Source organism: Saccostrea echinata, unplaced genomic scaffold (genome assembly GCF_033153115.1).
Source record: "Saccostrea echinata isolate AGI-Se365-2 ecotype Australia unplaced genomic scaffold, CSIRO_AGI_Sech_v1 ptg000035l, whole genome shotgun sequence".
NCBI lineage: Eukaryota > Metazoa > Mollusca > Bivalvia > Ostreida > Ostreidae > Saccostrea > Saccostrea echinata.
In genome coordinates, this window is record NW_026889784.1 from 1,737,393 (window position 1) to 1,759,527 (window position 22,135).

The following is a 22,135-nucleotide window of genomic DNA, read 5'->3' on the forward strand; positions in this document are numbered from 1 at the left end:
AAGAAACCATAAACACATGCATAACTGAACTGCCATAACCAAACTTCTACAATGTTTTGAACAAACATTCTATGACAGTGACCCACAATCCATGAACAGACACATACATGTATATATGACAGTGTTCAACAAAGCATGAACATTTTCATATATATGAATGCATATACACAAATGTCTTTACTCAAAGGCACAAAAAGTCATGAACAAACTACAGGAAAAATGTTAGAACAAACAATCTATGACAGTGACCCACAACCCATGAACAGACACAAACACTTATATATGACAGTGATCAACAAACCATGAACATTTTCATATATATGTATTCATGTACACAACTGTCTTAACTCAAAGACACAAAAAAAAGTCATGAACAAACTACAGGCAAAATATGAGAACAAACAACCTACGACAATGACCTACAATCCATGATAGAACAAACAATCTATGACAGTGACCCACAATCCATGAACAGACTCATACATGTATATATATGACAGTGATCCACAAACTATGAACTTTTCATATATGTATGCATATACATAAATGTCTTTACTCGAGGACACAAAAAGTCATGAACAAACTACAGGAAAAATGATAGAACAAACAATATATGACAGTGACCCACAATCCATGAACAGACACAAACACTTATATATGACAGTGATCAACAAACCATAAACATTTTTATATATATGTACGCATATACACAAATGTCTTTACTCAAAGGCACAAAAAGTCATGAACAAAATAAAGGAAAAATGTTAGAACAAACAATCTATGACAGTGACCCACAAACCATGAACAGACACATACATGTATATATGACAGTGTTCAACAAAGCATGAACATTTTCATATATATGTATTCATGTACACAACTGTCTTAACTCAAAGACACAAAAAAGTCATGAACAAACTACAGGCAAAATATTAGGACAACCTATGACAATGACCTACAATCCATGATAGAACAAACAATCTATGACAGTGACCCACAATCCATGAACAGACACATACATGTATATATATGACAGTGATCCCCAAACTATGAACATTTTCATATATGTATGCATATACACAAATGTCTTTACTCGGGGACACAAAAAGTCATGAACAAACTACAGGAAAAATGATGGAACAAACAATATATGACAGTGACCCACAATCCATGAACAGACACAAACACTTATATATATATGACAGTGATCCACTAACCATGAACATTTTCATATATATGTATGCATGTACACAACTGTCTTAACTCAATGACACAAAAAAGTCATGAACAAACTACAGGTAAAATATTACAACAAACATTCTATGACAGTGACCCATAACCCATGAACAGACACATACACGTATATATGACAGTGAACAACAAACCATGAACATTTTTATATATATGTATGCATATACACAAATGTCTTAACTCAAGGACACAAAAAGTCATGAACAAACTACAGGAAAAATGTTAGAACAAACAATCTATGACAGTGACCCACAACCCATGAACAGACACAAACACTTATATATGACAGTGATCAACAGAGCATGAACATTTTCATATATATGTATGCATGTACACAACTGTCTTAACCCAAAGACACAAAAAGGTCATGAACAAACTACAGGCAAAATATTAGAACAAACAACCTATGACAATGACCTACAATCCATGATAGAACAAACAATCTATGACAGTGACCCACAATCCATGAACAGACACATACATGTATATATATGACAGTGATCCACAAACTATGAACATTTTTATATATATGTATGCCTATACACAAATGTCTTAACTCAAAGACACAAAAAGTCATGAACAAACTACAGGAAAAATGTAAGAACAAACAATTTATGACAGTGACCCACAACCCATGAACAGACACAAACACTTATTTACATGACAGTGATCAACAAACCATGAACATTTTCATATATATGTATGCATATACACAAATGTCTATACACAAAGACATAAAAAAGTCATGAACAAACTACAGGAAAAATGCAAGAACAAACAATCTATGACAGTGACCCACAATCCACCATGAACAGACACATGCATGTAAATATGACAGTAATCCACAAACCACATATACATGTATGCATATACACAAATGATACAAAAATACATAAACAAACTACAGAAAAAAAATTGTAAAATGTTAGAACAATAAATAACCGTGACCCACAATCCAAGAGGTTGAACCGATATGACAATGACCCACAAACTATACACAAACTATGGGACAACCAATATACCAATATATAGAAATATTTACCTCCTGGAGAATATTGATATACAATTCAAGCTTTGATACTATAATTAACAAGCATTTTGACAATCTAAAAATAAATTATTAAATTTTAGAACTAAGATTTGATTTTATTAACTTTGTTAGTGTAAAAATCCTTCAAAAAATCACACAAAATACGAAATCTGATGTACAGGTTCTAGACAGACATTACTTGAAAAATTGATGTCACTTTATAATTCTTTTTTTCCTATAGAATAGATATATATTTTATCACCTCTGGCTTGTGAACATGACTGTTTAGTCTTTATTTATCATTTATTGCATAAATATTTACATTTCCAATGTCTTTGTCCGAGATAAAATTACAAATTGTAACAAGAGGCCCAAGGGCCTTAACGGTCACCTGAGTATAATACAACAATTTAGAAGTTAAATACACTGATAGATGAAGCATTGTTGCCCTAGCCCCCCCCCCCCCCCTCCTCAAGAACCCCAAAAACTGAGGCCATATATTTAAAAATTTTGGAAGAGGCATCCTTGTCTATCATAATCATGCACTTAGTTTGTTTAAATAATCTCCAGTAGCAGAGAAGAAGTTTTTCAAAGAATCAATGCATTTTCACTATATAATCAATAGAGCCCCGCCCTAACACCAGAACCCCTGACCCTGGGGCCATGAAATTCACAATTTTTGAAAAGGCATCCCTATGCCTTTAAATAGTCTCCAGTAGCAGAGAAGAAGATTTTCAAAGAATTAATGCATTTTCACTATATAATCAATACAGCCCCACCCTAACACCAGAACCCCTGACCCTGGGGCCATGAAATTCACAATTTTTGAAAAGGCATCCTTATGCATCATAATCATGCACTTAGTTTGTTTAAATAATACCCAGGAGCAGAGAAGAAGATTTTCAAAAAATTAAAGCATTTTCACTATATAATCAATAGAGCCCCGCCCTAACACCAGAACCCCTGACCCAGGGGCCATGGCTTTCACAATTCTGGAAGAGGCCCACCTCCTCATCATAACTATGTACTTAGTTACTTTATTAAATACCCAGGAGCAAAGAAGAAGATATTCAAAGAATTAATGCTTTTTCACTATATAATTTATAGAGCCCCGCCCTAACACCAGAACCCCTGACCCTGGGGCCATGAATTTCACAATTTTGGAAGAGGCACTCTTGCTCATCATAACTATGTACTTAGTTCCTTTATTTAATACCCAGGAGCAGAGAACAAGATTTTCAAAGAATTAATGCATTTTCACTATATAATCAATGCAGCCCCGCCCTAACACCAGAACCCCTGACCCTGGGACCATGAATTTCACAATTTTGGAAGAGGCACTCTTGCTCATCATAACTATGTACTTAGTAACTTTATTTAATACCCAGGAGCAGAGAAGAAGATTTTCAAAGAATTTATGCACTTTCACTATATGATCTATATAGCCCCACCCTGGGGCCAGAACCCCTGACCCTGGGGCCATGAATTTCACAATTTTGGTAGAGGGCTCAATGCTTATTACAATGATGCCAACAGTTTGACTGCTTCATGTCCGGGAGTAAAGAAGAAGATTTTTAAAGATTGCATTATTTTTGGTGGTTTTAGCCCCACCCCTCAGGCCCCGGGGGGGCAGGGACCATGAAATTCACAATTTTTGTTCCCCTTCACCCATAGATGCTATATACCAAATTTGGTTGAAATTGGTTGAGCGGTTCTAGAGAAGAAGTTAAAAATGTTCAAAAGTTAACGCACGACGGACGACGCCGGACAAAAACAGATAGCAATAGGTCACCTGAGTGACTCAGGTGACCTAAAAATACTTTATTTCTACATAAATCTACTAGTTCATCGATAGGCGCGGTTAAAAAAAAAATCACGTGCGGGGCGGGACAAATAGAGACAGAAGCGGGGCTATTAGCATGGGAATTTGCAGAATCAGGAGCATGTAAATATAAGGAATAACTATCAGGTTTTTTGGATTCATGATGATGATCAATCGATTGGCTTGCGTGATAATTTTATGCATAAACGCCTTTGGCGTTTATGCAAATTATCACGCAAGCCACTCGATTGATCACATCATGAATCCAAAAAATAAGACAGTTAGCTTTTAATGAGTTTTATTAAAACATAATTTCACCACGCGAATTTAATTTCTTGTTCGTCGCACATCTGGTGAAAAAAGTAAGAGCGGGCAAGAGATTAAATAATAATATTATTACTTTTTTGTACGCAAAATTTTTAGGCATAACATGAAAAAAATTGAGTGACAATTATATTTTTTCTACTTTTTTCTGATTTGTAGAGTAAACAGATTTAAATTATCAAAAATAGAGCGGAAATAAAACAGAAACTGGCACAGAATTTCCCAGGTGCAGGAGATTTAAATTAATATTATTTGTATAGCTTTGTTCAAATAAGAGCGTGCGGGTCCGACAAGCAAAACATTAAATTGGAATGGCCTTTGTATTTGATTTTATTTATGAAAATTGATAATGGCACATGTCACATATTCACATCAAAACTTATCACATTATCACTTTTGGAATTGCAAAGCAGTGTATCAACAGACTTTTCATATTTGAAACTAATTATTTTTTTTTTTGCATAATAAAGCATAATTCAAAATGTACCGGTAGTATTTTCAGATTAAGATGGACTTAACTGTAGAAAAAGACAGTTTTATATTCAGTCCACATATCAGCTTCAGAGCAAATAATTAACCACACACACATGAACACCATTAGGGTCTTGACTTATCTGCGGAAAAAGTTTATATTCTGCAAAATGGTCTTCACTGGTTTGTGGAACATGTGCAAGTTTTCCATCAGGGTCTGCCTCAATAATCCAATCTAAGGAACATGCAAAGAAGAACTGACAATGTAATATAAGTTATGCTACAAGTCTTGTATTGAAATTTCCTCCTATATTTCAGAAGAGTTACACATACCTGTACTAAATTGCCTAAGCTGTTGAACATAAGAATTTACAAGGTCCTGACTAGTCTGTACAATCTGTGGAACATGTAGAAATGCTGCAACAGGGTTTGCCTCCAAAATGCTTCCTATAATATATGTGCAAAACAAAATTAATTGTGATTATATTTATTTTATATTTTACAACTACATTCAGATACCTTTAATGTATGCTATTTCGATGCATTTTGAATAGAAATTTAACATGCTATTAAATAAATGTTCTTAACATAAAATAAATTAATAAAAAATATCAAATAAACTAATTGTTTTTTTATATAACACTAAACAGCAAGGGCAATGGTCACCCAGGTGTAAATTGTACAATCAACTGAGAAGTCCTATTAGGTAGACCCTAATTGTAAGGACCATTATGACAATTTATAAAAGGATCTTGGATCAGGCTAAACAAGAAATATACTAAACTTCAAAGTTCGCAGAAATGTTCTTCCTATAAATATCTACTTGATGGGTTTTACCTACCGTATTATTTAAGAAATTCAATTCTGACTAAGTTTCAAAAATGTATATCAAAGTTAAGATTATCTTCACACCTTTTAGCTATTGAAACTGGATATAATAAAGCAAACAGATCCCACTGGAAATGTTTTTTTGTGTCATACTTGTGTCGAGGATGAATATCACATTCTACTAGTATGTCCTGTTTATCGAGATTATCAATGCAAATTATTTCTTTTTAAAAAAAACATCCATACGTATAAATTACTGCAATTGTTCAATACTAAGAACTTTAAGGATATGTGTAACCTAGGTAAATATATTTATTATAGCATGAGGCAAAGAGGTGATCCTGTACATATAATCAAATATCAGCTGTCTCATTTAAAGTCATCATTTTGTAAGTTCTATGGTCGATACAATGACCTTGTCAGCAAATACAATTTATCATTGAGTCAAATGCTGACTGACGTTTTTCATACTAATTGTTAGACCATTATTTACACACTGAATTGTCGACGGATTTTTCCGTTATTTCCCAATCATGACAAGGAGCACACGGCAGGTGTGACCGGTCGGCAGGGGATGCTCGCTCCTCCATGGCACCTGATCCCACCTCTGATGTTTGGAGGTCCGTGTTTGCTCTGCTCCTATTTTGTATTGTATAATGGACTTTTGAGCTTGAGGTCCGTGTTTGCTCTGCTCCTATTTTGTATTGTATAATGGACTTTTGAGCTTGAATACTGTTCGTTATCTCCATATATTTCATATCAAGGTGATCTTGTAATCCAATAATAATAATCACTCTAACCTTGTCTTAGAGGTATTATTTTCAATAATTTACTTTATTTAGGCCAAAAAAAAATAATAGTCTTGTTTTTTTTAAATTTTGGAAGAAAAAAATCTCGAATTTCCGGAATTTCATCGTTCTGTCACCATAATCGTTTTCTGTGTTAAAACAAAACAAGCATTTCATGAAATTCTTGTTTTAAATGTGGACTTTCATAGAATACCACTTGAGTTTAGTCAAAAGACATGAAATTTGATTTTAAAAGACAATATTGACCTGTGACATGTTTAATTTTATCTTTTATTAGTTCATATCCAAAAAATGTTGTCGAAAAAAAAAATAAAATGAAAATATACAATAAAATAATTTTCCTACCTACCTACCCTATTTTTTTTTTTCAGGCTGGTAGCAGGAAACAAGACTATTTTTTTGGTCTTATCTAAAATATGGATCACAAAAAGATGTTGTTTTTTCCCCATCAATTTAATTAATTCATCATTTTCACCAATTGCTATTTTCCTATTCTTGGAAAAAAAGTTCACAAATTAATATATTTCAATGTACGTGATGTAAACTTCAGAAACTTGCATCTGCTGAACATCAATTTTAGTGCCCTTGTAATCGTAGATTCGGGGGTATATAGTTTTTGCCCTGTGCATCCATCTGTCTGTTTGTCCGCAAAAAAAATCATTAATCATCAAGTCGTAATGTTATGACAGCATGCTTTAATAGTGACTACTTATACAGTTTGATGGAACCACGGACCTATACTATACGTCCCTGACAGAATGGCATCCAAACATCATAAACTTTTTAGAACCTGACCTTGTTATTGAAACATTTGGTCAATTGCTTGCATATTACAACTAATTAAGTGTTTTGGCAGCATTAATAATGACTGTTTAATGGGTTAGGTACGTACTATGTAATAATAAGTAAACATGACAAACAGCTGGCAAAGTCCTGTCTCAATAAGTGTCAAACTTGGTATTTTCTTTTGAATAAATTTTAATTCTAGGATCAGTCTTCTTGTGTTCCTCTGTGTACTGTACAACCATAAGGGTGGTTGTACTAATAAAAATATTTCCTTAAACCTAGCAAATTGTTTATAGTCACAGTAATACCTTACATCTTTGATTTAGTAAAGACATAAAACATACAGGGTGTTAGTTCCTTGTTTTACTATTGTTATTCACAAAATATTTTCATTATGGCAAGTGAAATATTCTGAAATGGTGGCCAAAATTTTTTTTAGGTCCTCATTTAGTGACCTGAAAGTAAGTGTGACTTGGAACACTGTTGGGTAAAACATTTTTCATCTCTTGACCTCTCAAGAACATTGAAAAAAAAATGCACTACAAAGAGGATGCAGCGTATCAAATTTGAAAATCCATTATTCTAAATATTTACCTGATGAGTGATGAACTCCAAGGAAGATTGTCCATTGGGCATGGGATCACCATAGTCATATCTGATCTCCTTCCCTCTATCAATATCCCTTCTTGCAAAGAAAAAGCCTGGAGTAGTTGTTAAACACTTTTAACTTCTCATAACATGCATAAGATGGGGTTGTCTATAGCTGCATCATTAACCTACTTTCCAAGCCTTTGGAAGCTGTCAGATGCATCAATGCTTGTAAAATGATAATGAAAACCATAAATAAAAAGTTTAAAGTTACATATAAACATAATAACATATATGATGAAATATTAGGACTGCAGGAACAATACAGGTTTTATGCAACAATCACAATATAGTAGTCACAATATATGAATCACAATGTATTTTTCCAAAAATAATTTTTGTTTCATACAATTTGCAAGAGTAATAAAAATCCCTGCCACTGTATGATATTGTTCAATTATCGTACACATTTTAGAGTGCAAGAAAATTATGTTATTCTTTACTCTAAAAAATTGTCATCCTAGTGAGACATGACACTCTGCAATTTGTTGTAAAGATATAAAAATCCAAATAAAAAACATAACGCAGCAAGGTTAAGGATGCCCACAGGAAATAATACGCCTAAAAATATTCCGAGAAAATAAATATAGTGTTGATTTTTTTTTTACAGCATGAGTTTTGATTAATGGGAATTCTACTATTTGCATATGTAGGAGGGTTGTCCCAGAAATACGTGAACATTTTCAATATCTTTTGTTTCACTAATACTGTAAAGTTAAAAATAGGCATAGATCATGATCAACATTTTTGTGAATTTTTTCTGGAAATGTGCTTCTGATAAAATTAGTTTATTTAAGCATAAATTCGGCACAGTATTTAATTTTATTTTATTTACCAAGTAATGCATCTCAAATATGGCGTGTGTTGCTAAAAGATTGTGGAATTAATTCTTTCAATAGACAATTTCTCAATTCCGATAATAAACCTAACAGTTCACATTGTTTAACGATGGCCTTGGCTTAGGCTTATGACGTAAAGCTCAGGACTTTCAGTTTGTCTTCATTTCTTTTGGTCTACAAAATGTCTCTTCCAGCACTAATATCTCTTTCATCGTATGGGCAAGAGTCCTATCCCGTTTTAAAGACAGTGCTGCTTAATAATTTGTGCTCCAAATTATCACTAAACGTCACCATTTTTAACAATATCTAATTAAAAGTGTTCTGGCATATAACGTCATATATTTGTCATTAATGATATCAAATTAATGAATTTTCATACACAAGTATATCAGCTAGATCAAAGAGTATTTATGGAGGTAAAGTTTGTGACATTATATTTCCGTATAGCCTGGTAATAAAGAAAAATTCACTGACAATGCTACTTTTAAAAGTCAATAAACTGCAGTGTGCAGACCACCGATATTTAACACCCTTTAAATGCCGTTTTTACATATTAATGACATCACAAGCCTAAAATATTTTGTCATAATACTGAAAATATCATTTTCCAACAACTTGCAAAAAATTATTAGTTCTGGTCAAATAGTTTCTGAAATATACAAAAAGTTTGTGTTTTCTGGGACAACCCTCATATATATGAGGTCTTTGCCGAGTTCGGCCAAAGCAACTTTACTTACATCAGCTGTTTGTCAAGTGACATGTTTAAAATTACAAAAAATATGTATGGCTACAAAGATCATAAAGTACAACGATATATGGATATCTTTTCACTATGAAATTAATTTTGTTTTCTTTAAGACAAATTCCTTAACCTGAAAAGTGCTGGGAGCAACTTCCCCATGCCTGAGAATTAATTTATGTAAAATTTTTGATAAACTTCCTACATTGACATAATATGCATTGAAATAATGGTAAAATACGGAAAAAAGCAACAGCGCACAACCAGCTCCTGGCACTTTTCAAAGTAGTAGGGATGTTACTACCTTTGTATAATAAAGTGCCCCAGCATGATACACCCGTCAAATATTGTTCAATTATCACGAACAGTTTAGAGTGCAAGAAAATAAAGTCAACCTTGATACAAGGATTTCCAAGATTTTTCCATTTCTTACAATTTTTGTTTATACATTTCCTGTGGTGTAGGCATTATAACAAATATTACATTATAGATCCTCAACTGGTAGTGTTAGAGCTTGACAAATGCCCATTTGCACCCCCCCCCCCCCCCCCCTCACACACACACAGTGACACACACACACATCTTTCATATTTGTGAGACATGATGCTCTGAAATTTACTAGTTGATATTTTCAAAAAATTAAATAAAAATATCATATTAAACAAAATCAATTTAGTCTTAACAACTTAATCTATACCAATTTAATTTTAAAATAAAAGACTGGCCATCAAATGACATATGCTATAAACTGACCAGCAGTTCTTCTGTCTAATTCCCAAAGGATACAGATAAGAACTGCTTGATCAGAGATGCTCTAACAGAAATGATTGAGAACAGCTAGCCTTCCTACACTGAACTCATTAATTAATCTTTAACTGGATGCATGTCCACTCATTACTCCCAAGGGATGAATGGATCTGTGCTATCTGCTTTGTAGTGCAATTAAAATGAATATTTATGTCATTCTGAAATTAAATTTGAAAACAAAGATTTTTTTTTTTCAATTTGTTACAAAGATTTATAAAAAGAAAAAAAAATTGTAATCTTGATGCAACATTTTTAATAAGGTTTCTGCTTGACTCTTAGATTTGTAGGGACTATCTATTAGTTTATTATACAATATCAAATTAGTTTATTATACAATTATTGTATCAAATTAGTTTTAATTACTTTTCACCAAATTCATTTTAAAAGTTAGGCTAGCCCACAAAAAAACTATTTAATCCAACATGGCTGATTCCTCTGCCCAATTCCCAAGAGATATAGATAACACCTGCTTGATCAGAGATGCTCTACCAGTTAGCTCCTCACACTAAACTAATTTCTTGCTAATTTGACATGCAATTTTCTGTTATCAAAATTCTCCTTGACCAGTGCTTGATAATTACACCCATGGGAGAGGTGGAATTTCTCTTGTAACATTATATTTGTTATAGATTGCTGTAAAGTATATAATGAAAAAAAATTAAGTATTTCTTGATTTTAACATCTTTTTAATAAGGATACTGCAACACTTCTACATTTTTTGGGATTGTGTAATTTAATAGTAAAAAGACAGTTTTTTTTTTTTAAATTTCACTTAAATTAAAGGTCACAGTGACCTTGAAATAGGTCGCGACACACCTTCTACCTAAGATGCATAAACTGGCCAAGTTTGATGATTATAAGTCTAATAGTTTTCTAGTTATGAGCCGGACAGGATTTTTCCATATTTGGCCATAGCATCTTAATTAAAGGTCAGAACGACCTACTTTTAGTGCGTGACACACCTTCTACCAAAGAAGTATCAGCTGACAAAGTTTGATAATCCTAGGCCTAATAGTATTAAAGTTATGAGCCGGACACGAGAAAGGCTAACAGACAGACAGACAGACGGACATGAACGCCATAACATAATACGTTCCGTCTAAAGACGGGCGTATAAAAATTCATAAATTATAGTGAAGCAGATATCGTTGAACTTTTGAGATTTTCGAGGGGCTGTGCCTGTTATTCTAGATAGTTAATGTATAAATGTGCCTTACTGTGGCTTTATATGAGGTCTACACATTTTCAATTTAAGGCCTAAAAAAAAAATAAGTTTGTTTCCTGTAACCCGACCGACCCATTCAAATTATCCCCCGGCGGATTTTTTTTTCCTGCCAAATCTGCATTTGCTCTTTGGTTCGATCGATCAGCTGATTCCATTTATTCAAAAAATATTAATTGTAGCTTTATTTGAGATACAAAATATGTCATCCTAGTCAACATTTACCTTGAATATAAAGAGTAATCATTATTGTAACAACAATTTCCACCCACAACTTTTAGAATTTCGTTCTCTGCCGCTAAGCAGCCATTTTGGGTGTCCACTTTAAATATAACACCTGGTTAATTCAGTCTGGGGATGTTTGACCCTTTTATCCATAAGCAAAAAAAAAAAAAAAAAAAAAATCCCGACCTACCGACCCTTGATTTTTTGGGAATGTTACAGGAAGCAAACAATTTTTTTAGGCCTAATTAGACTATAAAATATTGATTAATACATTCAAAAATATGACTTAGTTTTGGTCAGATCACACTTATTTTAATTTGATATTTACAAGCTACAATAATAGCTTGATCTACGCCTCAAGTACAGAGAAACTGTCTGTCAAACTAGGGTGTGACGTCATCTTAGTCAGTGCAGGAAGGTCAAGATGGCTTAAATTCTACATTCAAATAGTGTTATTATGACATGATAAGTTACACATCAATTTATGTTTACAATATTTATCATGTTATGAGAAAAGACTGTATTTGAGTGTGTATGAAAAAGAAAACATTAGTATTTAGGATTTATTTGTTCAGTTTCATTGTGACGTCATAATCGATTTCCAGAAGCTCTGCATATAGGCTGATGTAAGTATGGGAGTCCTAAACCTAGCTGCGTATACAATATATATATATATTTTTATATAATTAGTTTTGATTACTTGTTAAATATACAATATCAAATTAGTTTTAATTATATTATATACTAAAAGATTAGTTTTATTTACTTTACAACAAATTTATCTTGAAAGTTAGACTAGACAAGAAAGTCGACTTTTGCACTCAGCGAGCAGAGTTTTGACACTGTTTACGGAAATAAAAGAAAATTAATAAATAAGACAAACATGTCATAGATAGTTGTGTAGATAAATTATCGTAGAGGACAATGGTAATAAACAGTTTGCCAGTGCATTTCCTCTGAAAGTGTAAATAAGTTCAATTTTGGGGAAGGGGGGGGGGGGGGGGGGTACTCAATGTAATATGGATTTGGATACCTTGTGTTATCATCATACTATGGGTTGAAAAATTTATTACCAAAACAAGTGCCTGTAATACCAGCTGTTAAAAATCAGTATGGGCCACTACCATTTTAGAACTAGTAGCCTCTTCAGCGACCAGTTTTAAAGGCTGATATTTTTAACCGAACAGTTTTCTCTGGTGAGGGGAGGGACTAAGATTTTCCCAGAGGCTGATCGTGTATGGTGTTAATACCTATACACACACAGTATACACAGGAAGTCCTTGTTACCTGTGGGAACTTTTATACATATATTTCTAAAAGATGATAAATTTTTTAATTGTAAGCTAGCTTATTGTGAGAAAATATAGCATTATAACTGACAAACTGTCAACTTTAATGCATTTAATTATAAAACAAACAGCATATAGACCTCTTTAAATACAGCGATCTTTACAGCAATGTGTTGACGTGATCCTTGTCATGTTAAATATGGGAAATTCCGAAAATATCAATGTACCTGTATTTAATTTCAATTATTTATAAGTGTAAAAAAAGTTGTTATACAGTGCCTGGGAAGGTAAAACAACAGATGCGGGCAAATGGCCCTGTTATTTATAGCCACTAACCAGGGTCATTTTGAAATTTAAGGGGTCTAGAGGAAATATATTCAGGTCATTCTAAAATATGTCATAGTTTTGTGCTAATAATAATGCATATACATGTATCTTTGACACCTAAATTTAAGTTGCTAAAGAATGCCATAGGAATTGACAAATCATTCGACATTGACTAGCAAAAGTGATTTTTCTGTTTCTAAGAAATTCATAAATCATTCGTCATCTACCACAGCAAGTATTTAGGAAAATTACATTTAAACCAAACACACTTTTTTTAAATTGTCGATTTAGAGATCAAGGGACAGGCAAAGATAAAAAACTTCGATGATGTGGTTTTTCATTGTAAGGTAAAAATTTTTTTCGTAAATCTGTGGTAAGCCATCCAAAATGACTCAACATTTCTTTGCCAATGGATGTAAAATATGTTGAATGTCGGTTCCAATTTTTTAATATGATACATTACAGATTCCATCTACCTTCGACGATGAATACTGTACCGATAGAGCAGACTGATATGAACTTCACAAAGTAGAAAACAATGTGTGTTGTGCTGCATGGCATCAGTGCATCAATGCATTGGGCCATTTTTCGGCAGTATGCACATACAGCACATGATATGGCCCCTTCCCAGGTCCTGGTCATAAAAATTTTTATGATCACGATCAAAATGTTTAGAAAACCCTGTTTGTATGAAAAGTTGTGCAACACTTCTCTTAGCAATCGAGCAAATGGCAAAAGATGCAATGTGGAAAAGCCACAAATATCTAGAAATAACCGTAGTGGGAATTGAATCATGCCAATCTCAAACAAATGCAAAAAAATGTTTTATAACTGAGGTTTTTCCTAATGCTTCTGTAGTAGGCCCTATATTATGTTCTCCCTCCTTTCTTTCATCAGAGGTAAGGCATAATAAAAAAAATATGTTTGTTTACAGTTACCCGACTGACCCTATATCTAATAGGCAACCCAAATTTTTTTTCGTCGTAAAAATCCAGAAGTCACTCATTCGTCGGTTTAACTTTTACATGCATCTTAATCAGTCAAGCGTTTGAAATCGAAAGTACTAGAAATAGTTAGTGCAACATGGAATTAAAGAAGAAATACAAGACAGTTTTTTTCATTGTGTGGTAGCTGTAAGGCAGTTGGCAAGAAAGATATTGCCATATGGCAAGCCCAAACAAAAGTAAAGCACCACACAATGGTAAAACTGTCTTGTTTTTCAACCAATTCATTTGAATTTGTGTATAAAAAAATTCAATAAAATAAAAAAAATCCTACCTATCGGCCCTATTTTATTTCGGCATGTAACAGTAAACAAACATATTTTTTTGTTTGGCCTAAACATGTATGGAAACTATAAACATAAAACTAACACCCCAAGTATGCCATCTGCATTCAGAATCGGTGCATGTGCTTTTTTGAGGTTGACAAGCTGGTAATTATGCTTCACAGCTGCTTCAGGCTGAAGCATCCGTCATTTGTAAGGTAGTTCGAGGGTTTGCTTTTGTCATCAATTTCGGTACACAATTTAGACAATTCGAGTGGTTGTTTTGTGCACATTTGATTATGACGTGAGTTACATCACAAAGGCGATGTTGCATTGCTTCCTGCTTATTTCTCTGAAAATTACTTTAATTAGCAATAGAATCTAGTCCATACGAGGCGTATGTACAGTGTGCGAAAGTATTAACGCCTGTCCGATGGTCCGAATCTATCTCAAATTGAATTGGTCTACCCCGATCCGAATTGAAACAGACCGAATTCTCTATCCCAATTTTGGCCATGGGTAAAATGAGATTGAACAAGAATGACCATTTCGTATTTTTAACACATAATTATAAACAAAATAATTGTGAAAAAATAATTTAATACTTTTATATTTTACATGGTAAAAGAACTGTTGTTAAATCTCTTTACTTATTAATTTATAACATTGTGCATCTTTCGATGAATTAGTGGTGTACAATTTTTACCCAATGCTTGCTGTTTATGTATATCAGGCATGCTACAAATCCTGACTGCAGGAAGCACTGCATTAAAACACAAATTGAATCAACAAAAAGACAACCAAAAAAATTGAAAATAAAATAATGAATCCGAGAAAAGGGAAAGCTATAAAGATGAAATTAGAGTTTGTGTCTTTCACAAATATTAGCTGGTCTGCAGAGTGAAGTTTATATACGACGAGTCTGAATAATTGCACAGTTTTTTGGGGTGTGAAATGCATGAACACTGCATGATTATATTTAATTTTCACTAGATAATCATGAAAATATATAGCAGATACTTCAATAAGAATATAAATGAATAAATTTTAAAAAATTTAACAATAACAAGAGCACATTTTTTCCTAATTTACTTTCTTTGGACATTCCTATTTGTCTACGGTCTATCCCAATTTCAAATGAGATAGTCAAATGGGCTATTTCATTCTCCAGATTAGTTTCGCACACTGTATGTATGAACCTAGAGGATTATAAGTTAATTCTGCTCTGATTATATGTGTAATGTATAAGAACAAACTTATAAAACATAATAAATGTGATGCAAAATGCATGGAATTCATTTTATATTGAACATGATACTAAACTACTAAAGGTTAATCAAATTGATTCAGTGTTAAAAATATGGCATGCAAAATGAAAGTAACGGTTTCAGTAAATTGCTACATTGAAAAATTGAAAGGCTGTATGTATGCACATAAATTTGCAATGAAGAGAAGGTGTGTAATGCACCATGTTTGCTCATCACAGCCAAAAAAAAACAACACATTTGTTATTTTAAGGATAACATCAACCCTAAACACTAAAAATGGATGAAATTTAATTAAATGCATTTTCCTCTTTTTTAAAAAAATATTTTGTATTTGAATCTAATAAAGTTGTTCTCTATTTATAAGCAGGCTAGCAAGGAATTGATTTATCAGTGAAATGCATGTTAAACATGTTATAATAAGGAGGAGAAGGACCTTGAGCTGAAAAAATACTTGTCATTCAATTTTTTTCATATTTTGTATATTTCTAATTAAGTATGTCCCACATATCTTAAAGCAGTTATATCATTAGGTTTCTTACCTTATTTTGGAGATATTGATTGACAATTACTATGCCCTACTGTATCTAAGTGGAGTTTTAATTCTCCATGTTTCCGGGCTAATTACTCTGTCCTTAATGGGATTTTTTAAGCATATGTAAAAAATATCAAAGTGGACATGTATCTTTTAAATTATTTCAGAGTATAACTAGGATTTAAAATTCAAAAAAGCAAGTTTTGTCTATCACACTGCATCTGGATAGGGAAAATTACGCAGTTTTTAAGACAACTTAAACAATAAAAAACGTAATTTACAAAAAATTCTATCATTCAATATTTTTTAATTTACGTTGAAATGCAAATCCTTCAAATTATTGAATAACTGTAAAAATTTCAAATGATGAAGCTGACCTCATTATTTCACAGGACATCGTTAAAGAGGACATAAGCATGACAAAAATGTGTCATGTTACATTTCTCGACTACGAGAAAAACCAACTATGACGTCACAGGTAAGCTAAATAAGCGAAATAAGATATACCTACATATGATTTCCGTCATCAGCCATGCAAAATAATTTTTGTGTTCCCCATTTCTCAAAATATTTCATCATATACTGATTATGAACTGTTTTTACATAATACAGTGGCTTCCATTTTATCGGATAGCGGTTTAACGAATATTTCGGCTATTTCAATATAATATCAGAGCACAAAACCATTTCTTATATATTTATTAATAATTTCACCTGATATTCTGATGAAAAAATACTGGAATTTTGTTTTATCCCATACAAAAATTTGGACTATCATAGTGTTTTTTGATAATCAGCACTTTGTTCACACCTCCACAGAGCTCGACATTAACGCTTGTCCGGTACCAGCGAAAAAAAATTACGGACAAGTGAATATTGCTGGGCACTTGTCCGATTGGACAAGTGCATTTTAATATAAAGAAGTCTTCAAATAATAAAAAGAACGACTATTGAAAGTTCATCGGTAAAGACGTAAGCAGTACATAAAAAAACGAACTTCGATCCCGATATGGATCGCTATGTAATTGAGTTCACACTTGATCGGGATCGAAGTTCACTAATTGCATACTACTGCAAAGGAGGGCATGAAGTTACGTCGAGTTACGAAGTTTAGGTTCTTTTTGATAATTGTGAACATTTATGTTGTTGTCAGGATAGAAAGTCTAGATAAAAGTTTGTTTTTAAGTGTTTGTTGTATTTATCAATAACATCACGAATGAATCACATGTAATGGACTTTATATTAGTTTTCAAGTTGACAGTATTGTATCTTTATTGAACAAATTTCGGACCAGTGAAGTTGAAGTTCGGACAAGTAAATGTCTTGGTCACTTGCCCGATTGGACAAGTAAGGGGAAAAAATTAATGTCGAGCCCTGCTCCACCTTCGTATGTGAAGCCTTTGTTTACACAGTTTGACACCAATTACCTTGACTGGCTTGAGTACGACAATGAGGGGATTAGTTACGCCTGGACGCACACAGGCACCTTACCTGTGTCAATAGTGGGCATAGTAAATAGATATGTTTTGATTACAGTTGTGGTGATCAGCTTGGGTTCAATGATGCACTTGTTAATTATGACAGTTATCTGCAATTTTTTCGGCGTGAAATTTTAATTATTGAACTGATTAGCTTGTGTATGACAATTTGCTTCGATAATGAAATAACCCTATTCAATCGTTTAACTTGGTAAATTGGCTTAATATTTATTCACTTTTCAGTGCAAAATTTATGGTAAAAATCACAAATGGCTCGTTCTATAAAAATACGTCTCAAAATTCATACCAACTTTCTCGACATGGCTCTCAAAATCTCTCTTCAGCAGACAAGAACGAGACTGGTAAACTCACACACAGTATAAAATACGTAACCGTATTAAAGAAACAAATCCAAAGGAAACAATTACATATATTTAATATTTTTGTTTATTTTCAATTTACAATCTATCCAGGGAAAAATAGTTTACGGTTATTAGTCAAGCATTTAGTCTACTTCCTTTTCCAAAATGGCGACCATCGAAGAAGGAATGTAAACATGTGCTGAAGAAAGATGGCAATATCTATCAAAGAATATACTCTATACGTCAATTTATTTGATAAAAAATTTCATATTAAATTCATAAGTAAGTGAAATAAATTATTTTTAGTAAAGTCATTAAGTAAACATGTCAAAAGAAAACTAAGTGCAAGCTTGAAATTTGCTAGCTACGATGTATTATCAATACATGTAGCTCTATACATCTATCTTTGGACTCGGTATGGAGCAATCGGCTATTCTAATTTTCGGCTATTCGGATAAAACTATGCTGACAACTTGACTATTCGATAAAACGGGAACCACTGTAATACCACCCCTGTGTTCATCGAGTATGATCTTGCTGTACTAACAGATCATGTATGACGTCACCGACTTGTTGGACACGCAGTTTAGGGACACAGAGGAGTGGATCAATCTTTTTCATAATTTGTTAATGTTTACAAGAACGTAAAAACTTTTTAATTTTTTTATATAAGATGGTAATTAAAGTTAAAAAATTGTCAAAAAATTATACAAGAATTAATGCTTTACACATATTGCACTTATATAAACGGAGACTATGATGTAGTTAAACAGTCATGTGACCATGTGTCCTTCATCCCCTTAAAATGAATTCATACAAACACCCAGCATATCGGACCTTTATGGCACTCTAAACAGATATTAATATACTGTACATGTATTACGAAATACAAGTATCAAGACTTCAAGTACAATTTTTTCTATAACAAAATTAAGCTATCTGTGTTTAAGCTGAATGCAAGTATTTTACATTTTTTAATGATGAAAAATTAATAAAGAAAAAAAAACAAGAAAGAACAAATGTTTGAGAGTTCTGACTATATACTGAATTGCGATTGACTTAAAAAGAACATTCAATGGTGGACTTTTTTTTTTCCTTTACCGTGTTATACTTGAATTCTTAATAATGAACTTGAACATCCTAACATTACTTGTATTATATTATCTATCGCAGTGTTACTGCTAGTGGTGTTCCAATCATCGATTATAATCGAAAATCAGTCGATTGTTGGCATAATCCAAGCGCTCGATTACAAAATTTCTATTCCGATTAATCGGGTTATTTATTTTATTTTACAAGCGTAATAGTTTTCAAGCCAAATATTCCAGCCGCGACTTTTCTATTAACTTATTTGTGTATCGTAATGGCGTAGATGAACAGACATTGTATTCATACCCGGGTAACAACGCTAATTCCCGGGTATGGACATACTTTGGATTCTACAAAATGAATGAAGAACCAGCTGGATTAGATCGAACGTTCTATCGTTAAAATATTGTCCTAAGGACTACGGCTTGTCCCGAAACACAGTTAGATTATTCTAACTACAGCTGGACCACCACAGAAAGTAGTTATTCATCCATTCTTACCATTTGATAAACTAAATTGACAGACTTTGTAAATGTCCGATTATAATTGATAATTAGTTAGTTACAGTAGCCCGATCATCGATTATGAAATTCTTACCGATTCCCATCACTAGTTACTGCATATTAATTCTAATGCACGAAGAATGTTTATATCAATATACCGTTCATTCTGACTTTGTGGGCAGAATTATGAATTTCATAATACTAGAGAAGATAAGCTACTTATCTTCACGTAGGCAAATTTAATAAAAATTTCAGATAATATGCCGCAAATTCTAAGGAACATTATATCAAATTTTTCTGAACATGTTTTCCCGTAAAAATTTTTATGCAGTAAACCCGCGACCAACCTTAAACTGTGCTTACGATCAAACAAGTTCGAAAGTTCCTCGTTCTCTCGTCTAATTATCATAAATATGTGTTATATTCAATTGCTCTACTAATAATAACAAGATACTTACTGTCTTACAGCTCTTTACCCCTGCTAAACGCCGCCATTGTCCTCCCACAATGCATTGCGTGTATCGCTACACCGTATTGTGGGATATTCCAATTGACATTTATAGATACACAAAATGTTGAAAGCGAGGGACTTAGACCGACTGTTCTAAAAATAGATTTTGCGTTGTGGGACATTTTTCTATATATCCTTATGGGTCAAAAAAATTATTTTTTTTGTTTTTTATGGTAGGAATAGCATTTCCAACATTTCTGTGAAGTTTAGAGTACATGGTTTATGGGTCAAAATATAGATGACCCATAAACCACCTAAGGATCCCACAACGTGAGTCTGAGATACGCCAAATATCCCATAACACGCCTCTTGTATAACTATATATATATATATATATATATATATATATATATATATATATATATATATATAGGAAACGAAATTTTTCCTATACTCAAGAAGTAGAATTTGATATTTCATATATAAAATGGAAATAAACGATTTTATCCACAGAATACTCTATGCTGCAAGTTTTACATGCATTTAAGTCTTGGATAGTTTTGCGCATATGATGCATTTACGTGAATTTTAGTTGTATATCTTAATGTGTTGCAATTTAAAGATATTATTTATCTTACCCATCTTCGGGATCTAGTGTCAATCCTTCCGGCTGAAATAAATCATCTTGAACGACAATTTTATATGTAGTATTATTATGGTCGTATGCTGGTTTCATGCCTATCCATTTTAAAAGCGAGTCACACCAGTACAGATTATTGGAAACAAAGTCAAAGGCAATTTGTCCAAGAGCTGCAGATTTTCCTTTGTAAGCAACTGTAACTGATTCAAGAGATGTTGATTTTTTTGGCGGAATAGTAAAGTTATGTAACGCAAAAATATGGTGGTGAATAGCAAAAAAAACTACTTTATTTTTTTCATCAGACGTAATACTATAAACTTGAATATTTGGAGGTTTCAAATATATTGTGCGATTATCATAATATTCTGTTTGATATCTGGGTATATCTGTGATGGTGACCAGCGAAGCAGGATTCCACATTCCAATAATGAGTCCCCTTTTAGCAGGGATACCTGTAATATTACGTTTGCGTTGAGTTATGAATATACTGGATCTGCTAGTTGACAGTCAAGTACAAAAATTGAATTGACAAACTTTAAAATTATACATTTCAGACATTTTTCCTTTAAAGAGAGTATAATTTGACTTCTACGTAAAGATTTTAGTTTCGATTTAATCGTTTGATAAACCTTCTTGGAGATCTATGTGTTCTACATAAATGAAAAATTAAGACAAAATTGGAAGAGAGTTCCACTTTCTTATTTAAAGTGTAGTGTATATAATTTTCATGCACATTGTTTCGATCGCAACAAATTTTAACCTAATTTGTGTTCAATTTATAGCCCGCTACTCTGAATCTAGGGGAATTTTCGTGGGTCCGTCTTTCTGTCTTTCTGTCTCCTTTCTTCACGTTTGCAGATACTAGAACTTTAATCTTGACAATAGCTTTCGAACAGTTGTACTAGAGCTTTCATATTTTATCTATGTACGAGGGGCATTTGAAAAGTTCTAAGAACTGCTTGCTAAAATATGAACCATTTCACAGAAGTGAACAAGTTTGATACCATTGAAAAGAGCTGGAAAATTTGCACTTATATGAACGTCATTTTCTTATGACGAAATAACTCTAAAAAAGCTATCTCTAATGTGTAGCATACTGGTAAGTAGCGTTTTTTGTCCACATGAGAA

General features: G+C 32.8%; 1 protein-coding gene and 1 long non-coding RNA gene across 2 annotated transcripts in view; both read right to left on the minus strand.

Annotated features, from left to right (window-relative positions):
- LOC133199747 (low-density lipoprotein receptor-related protein 6-like) overlaps positions 1-21,235 on the minus strand; it is a 314,855-nt gene extending 293,620 nt beyond the window's left edge. Inside the window, exon 1 of the mRNA XM_061335607.1 lies at positions 21,006-21,235. Within this exon, the coding sequence (XP_061191591.1) occupies positions 21,006-21,103 (98 nt within the window). The 5' untranslated portion in view covers positions 21,104-21,235. The remainder of the gene's footprint in view (positions 1-21,005) is intronic.
- LOC133199735 (uncharacterized) lies at positions 5,237-20,431 on the minus strand. Its single transcript, XR_009722823.1, has 3 exons — positions 20,375-20,431; positions 7,916-8,137; positions 5,237-5,345 (listed from the first exon to the last, which is right to left on the minus strand). It is a non-coding gene; the product is annotated as an uncharacterized LOC133199735 (long non-coding RNA).
- Positions 21,236-22,135: the final 900 nt, after the last annotated feature.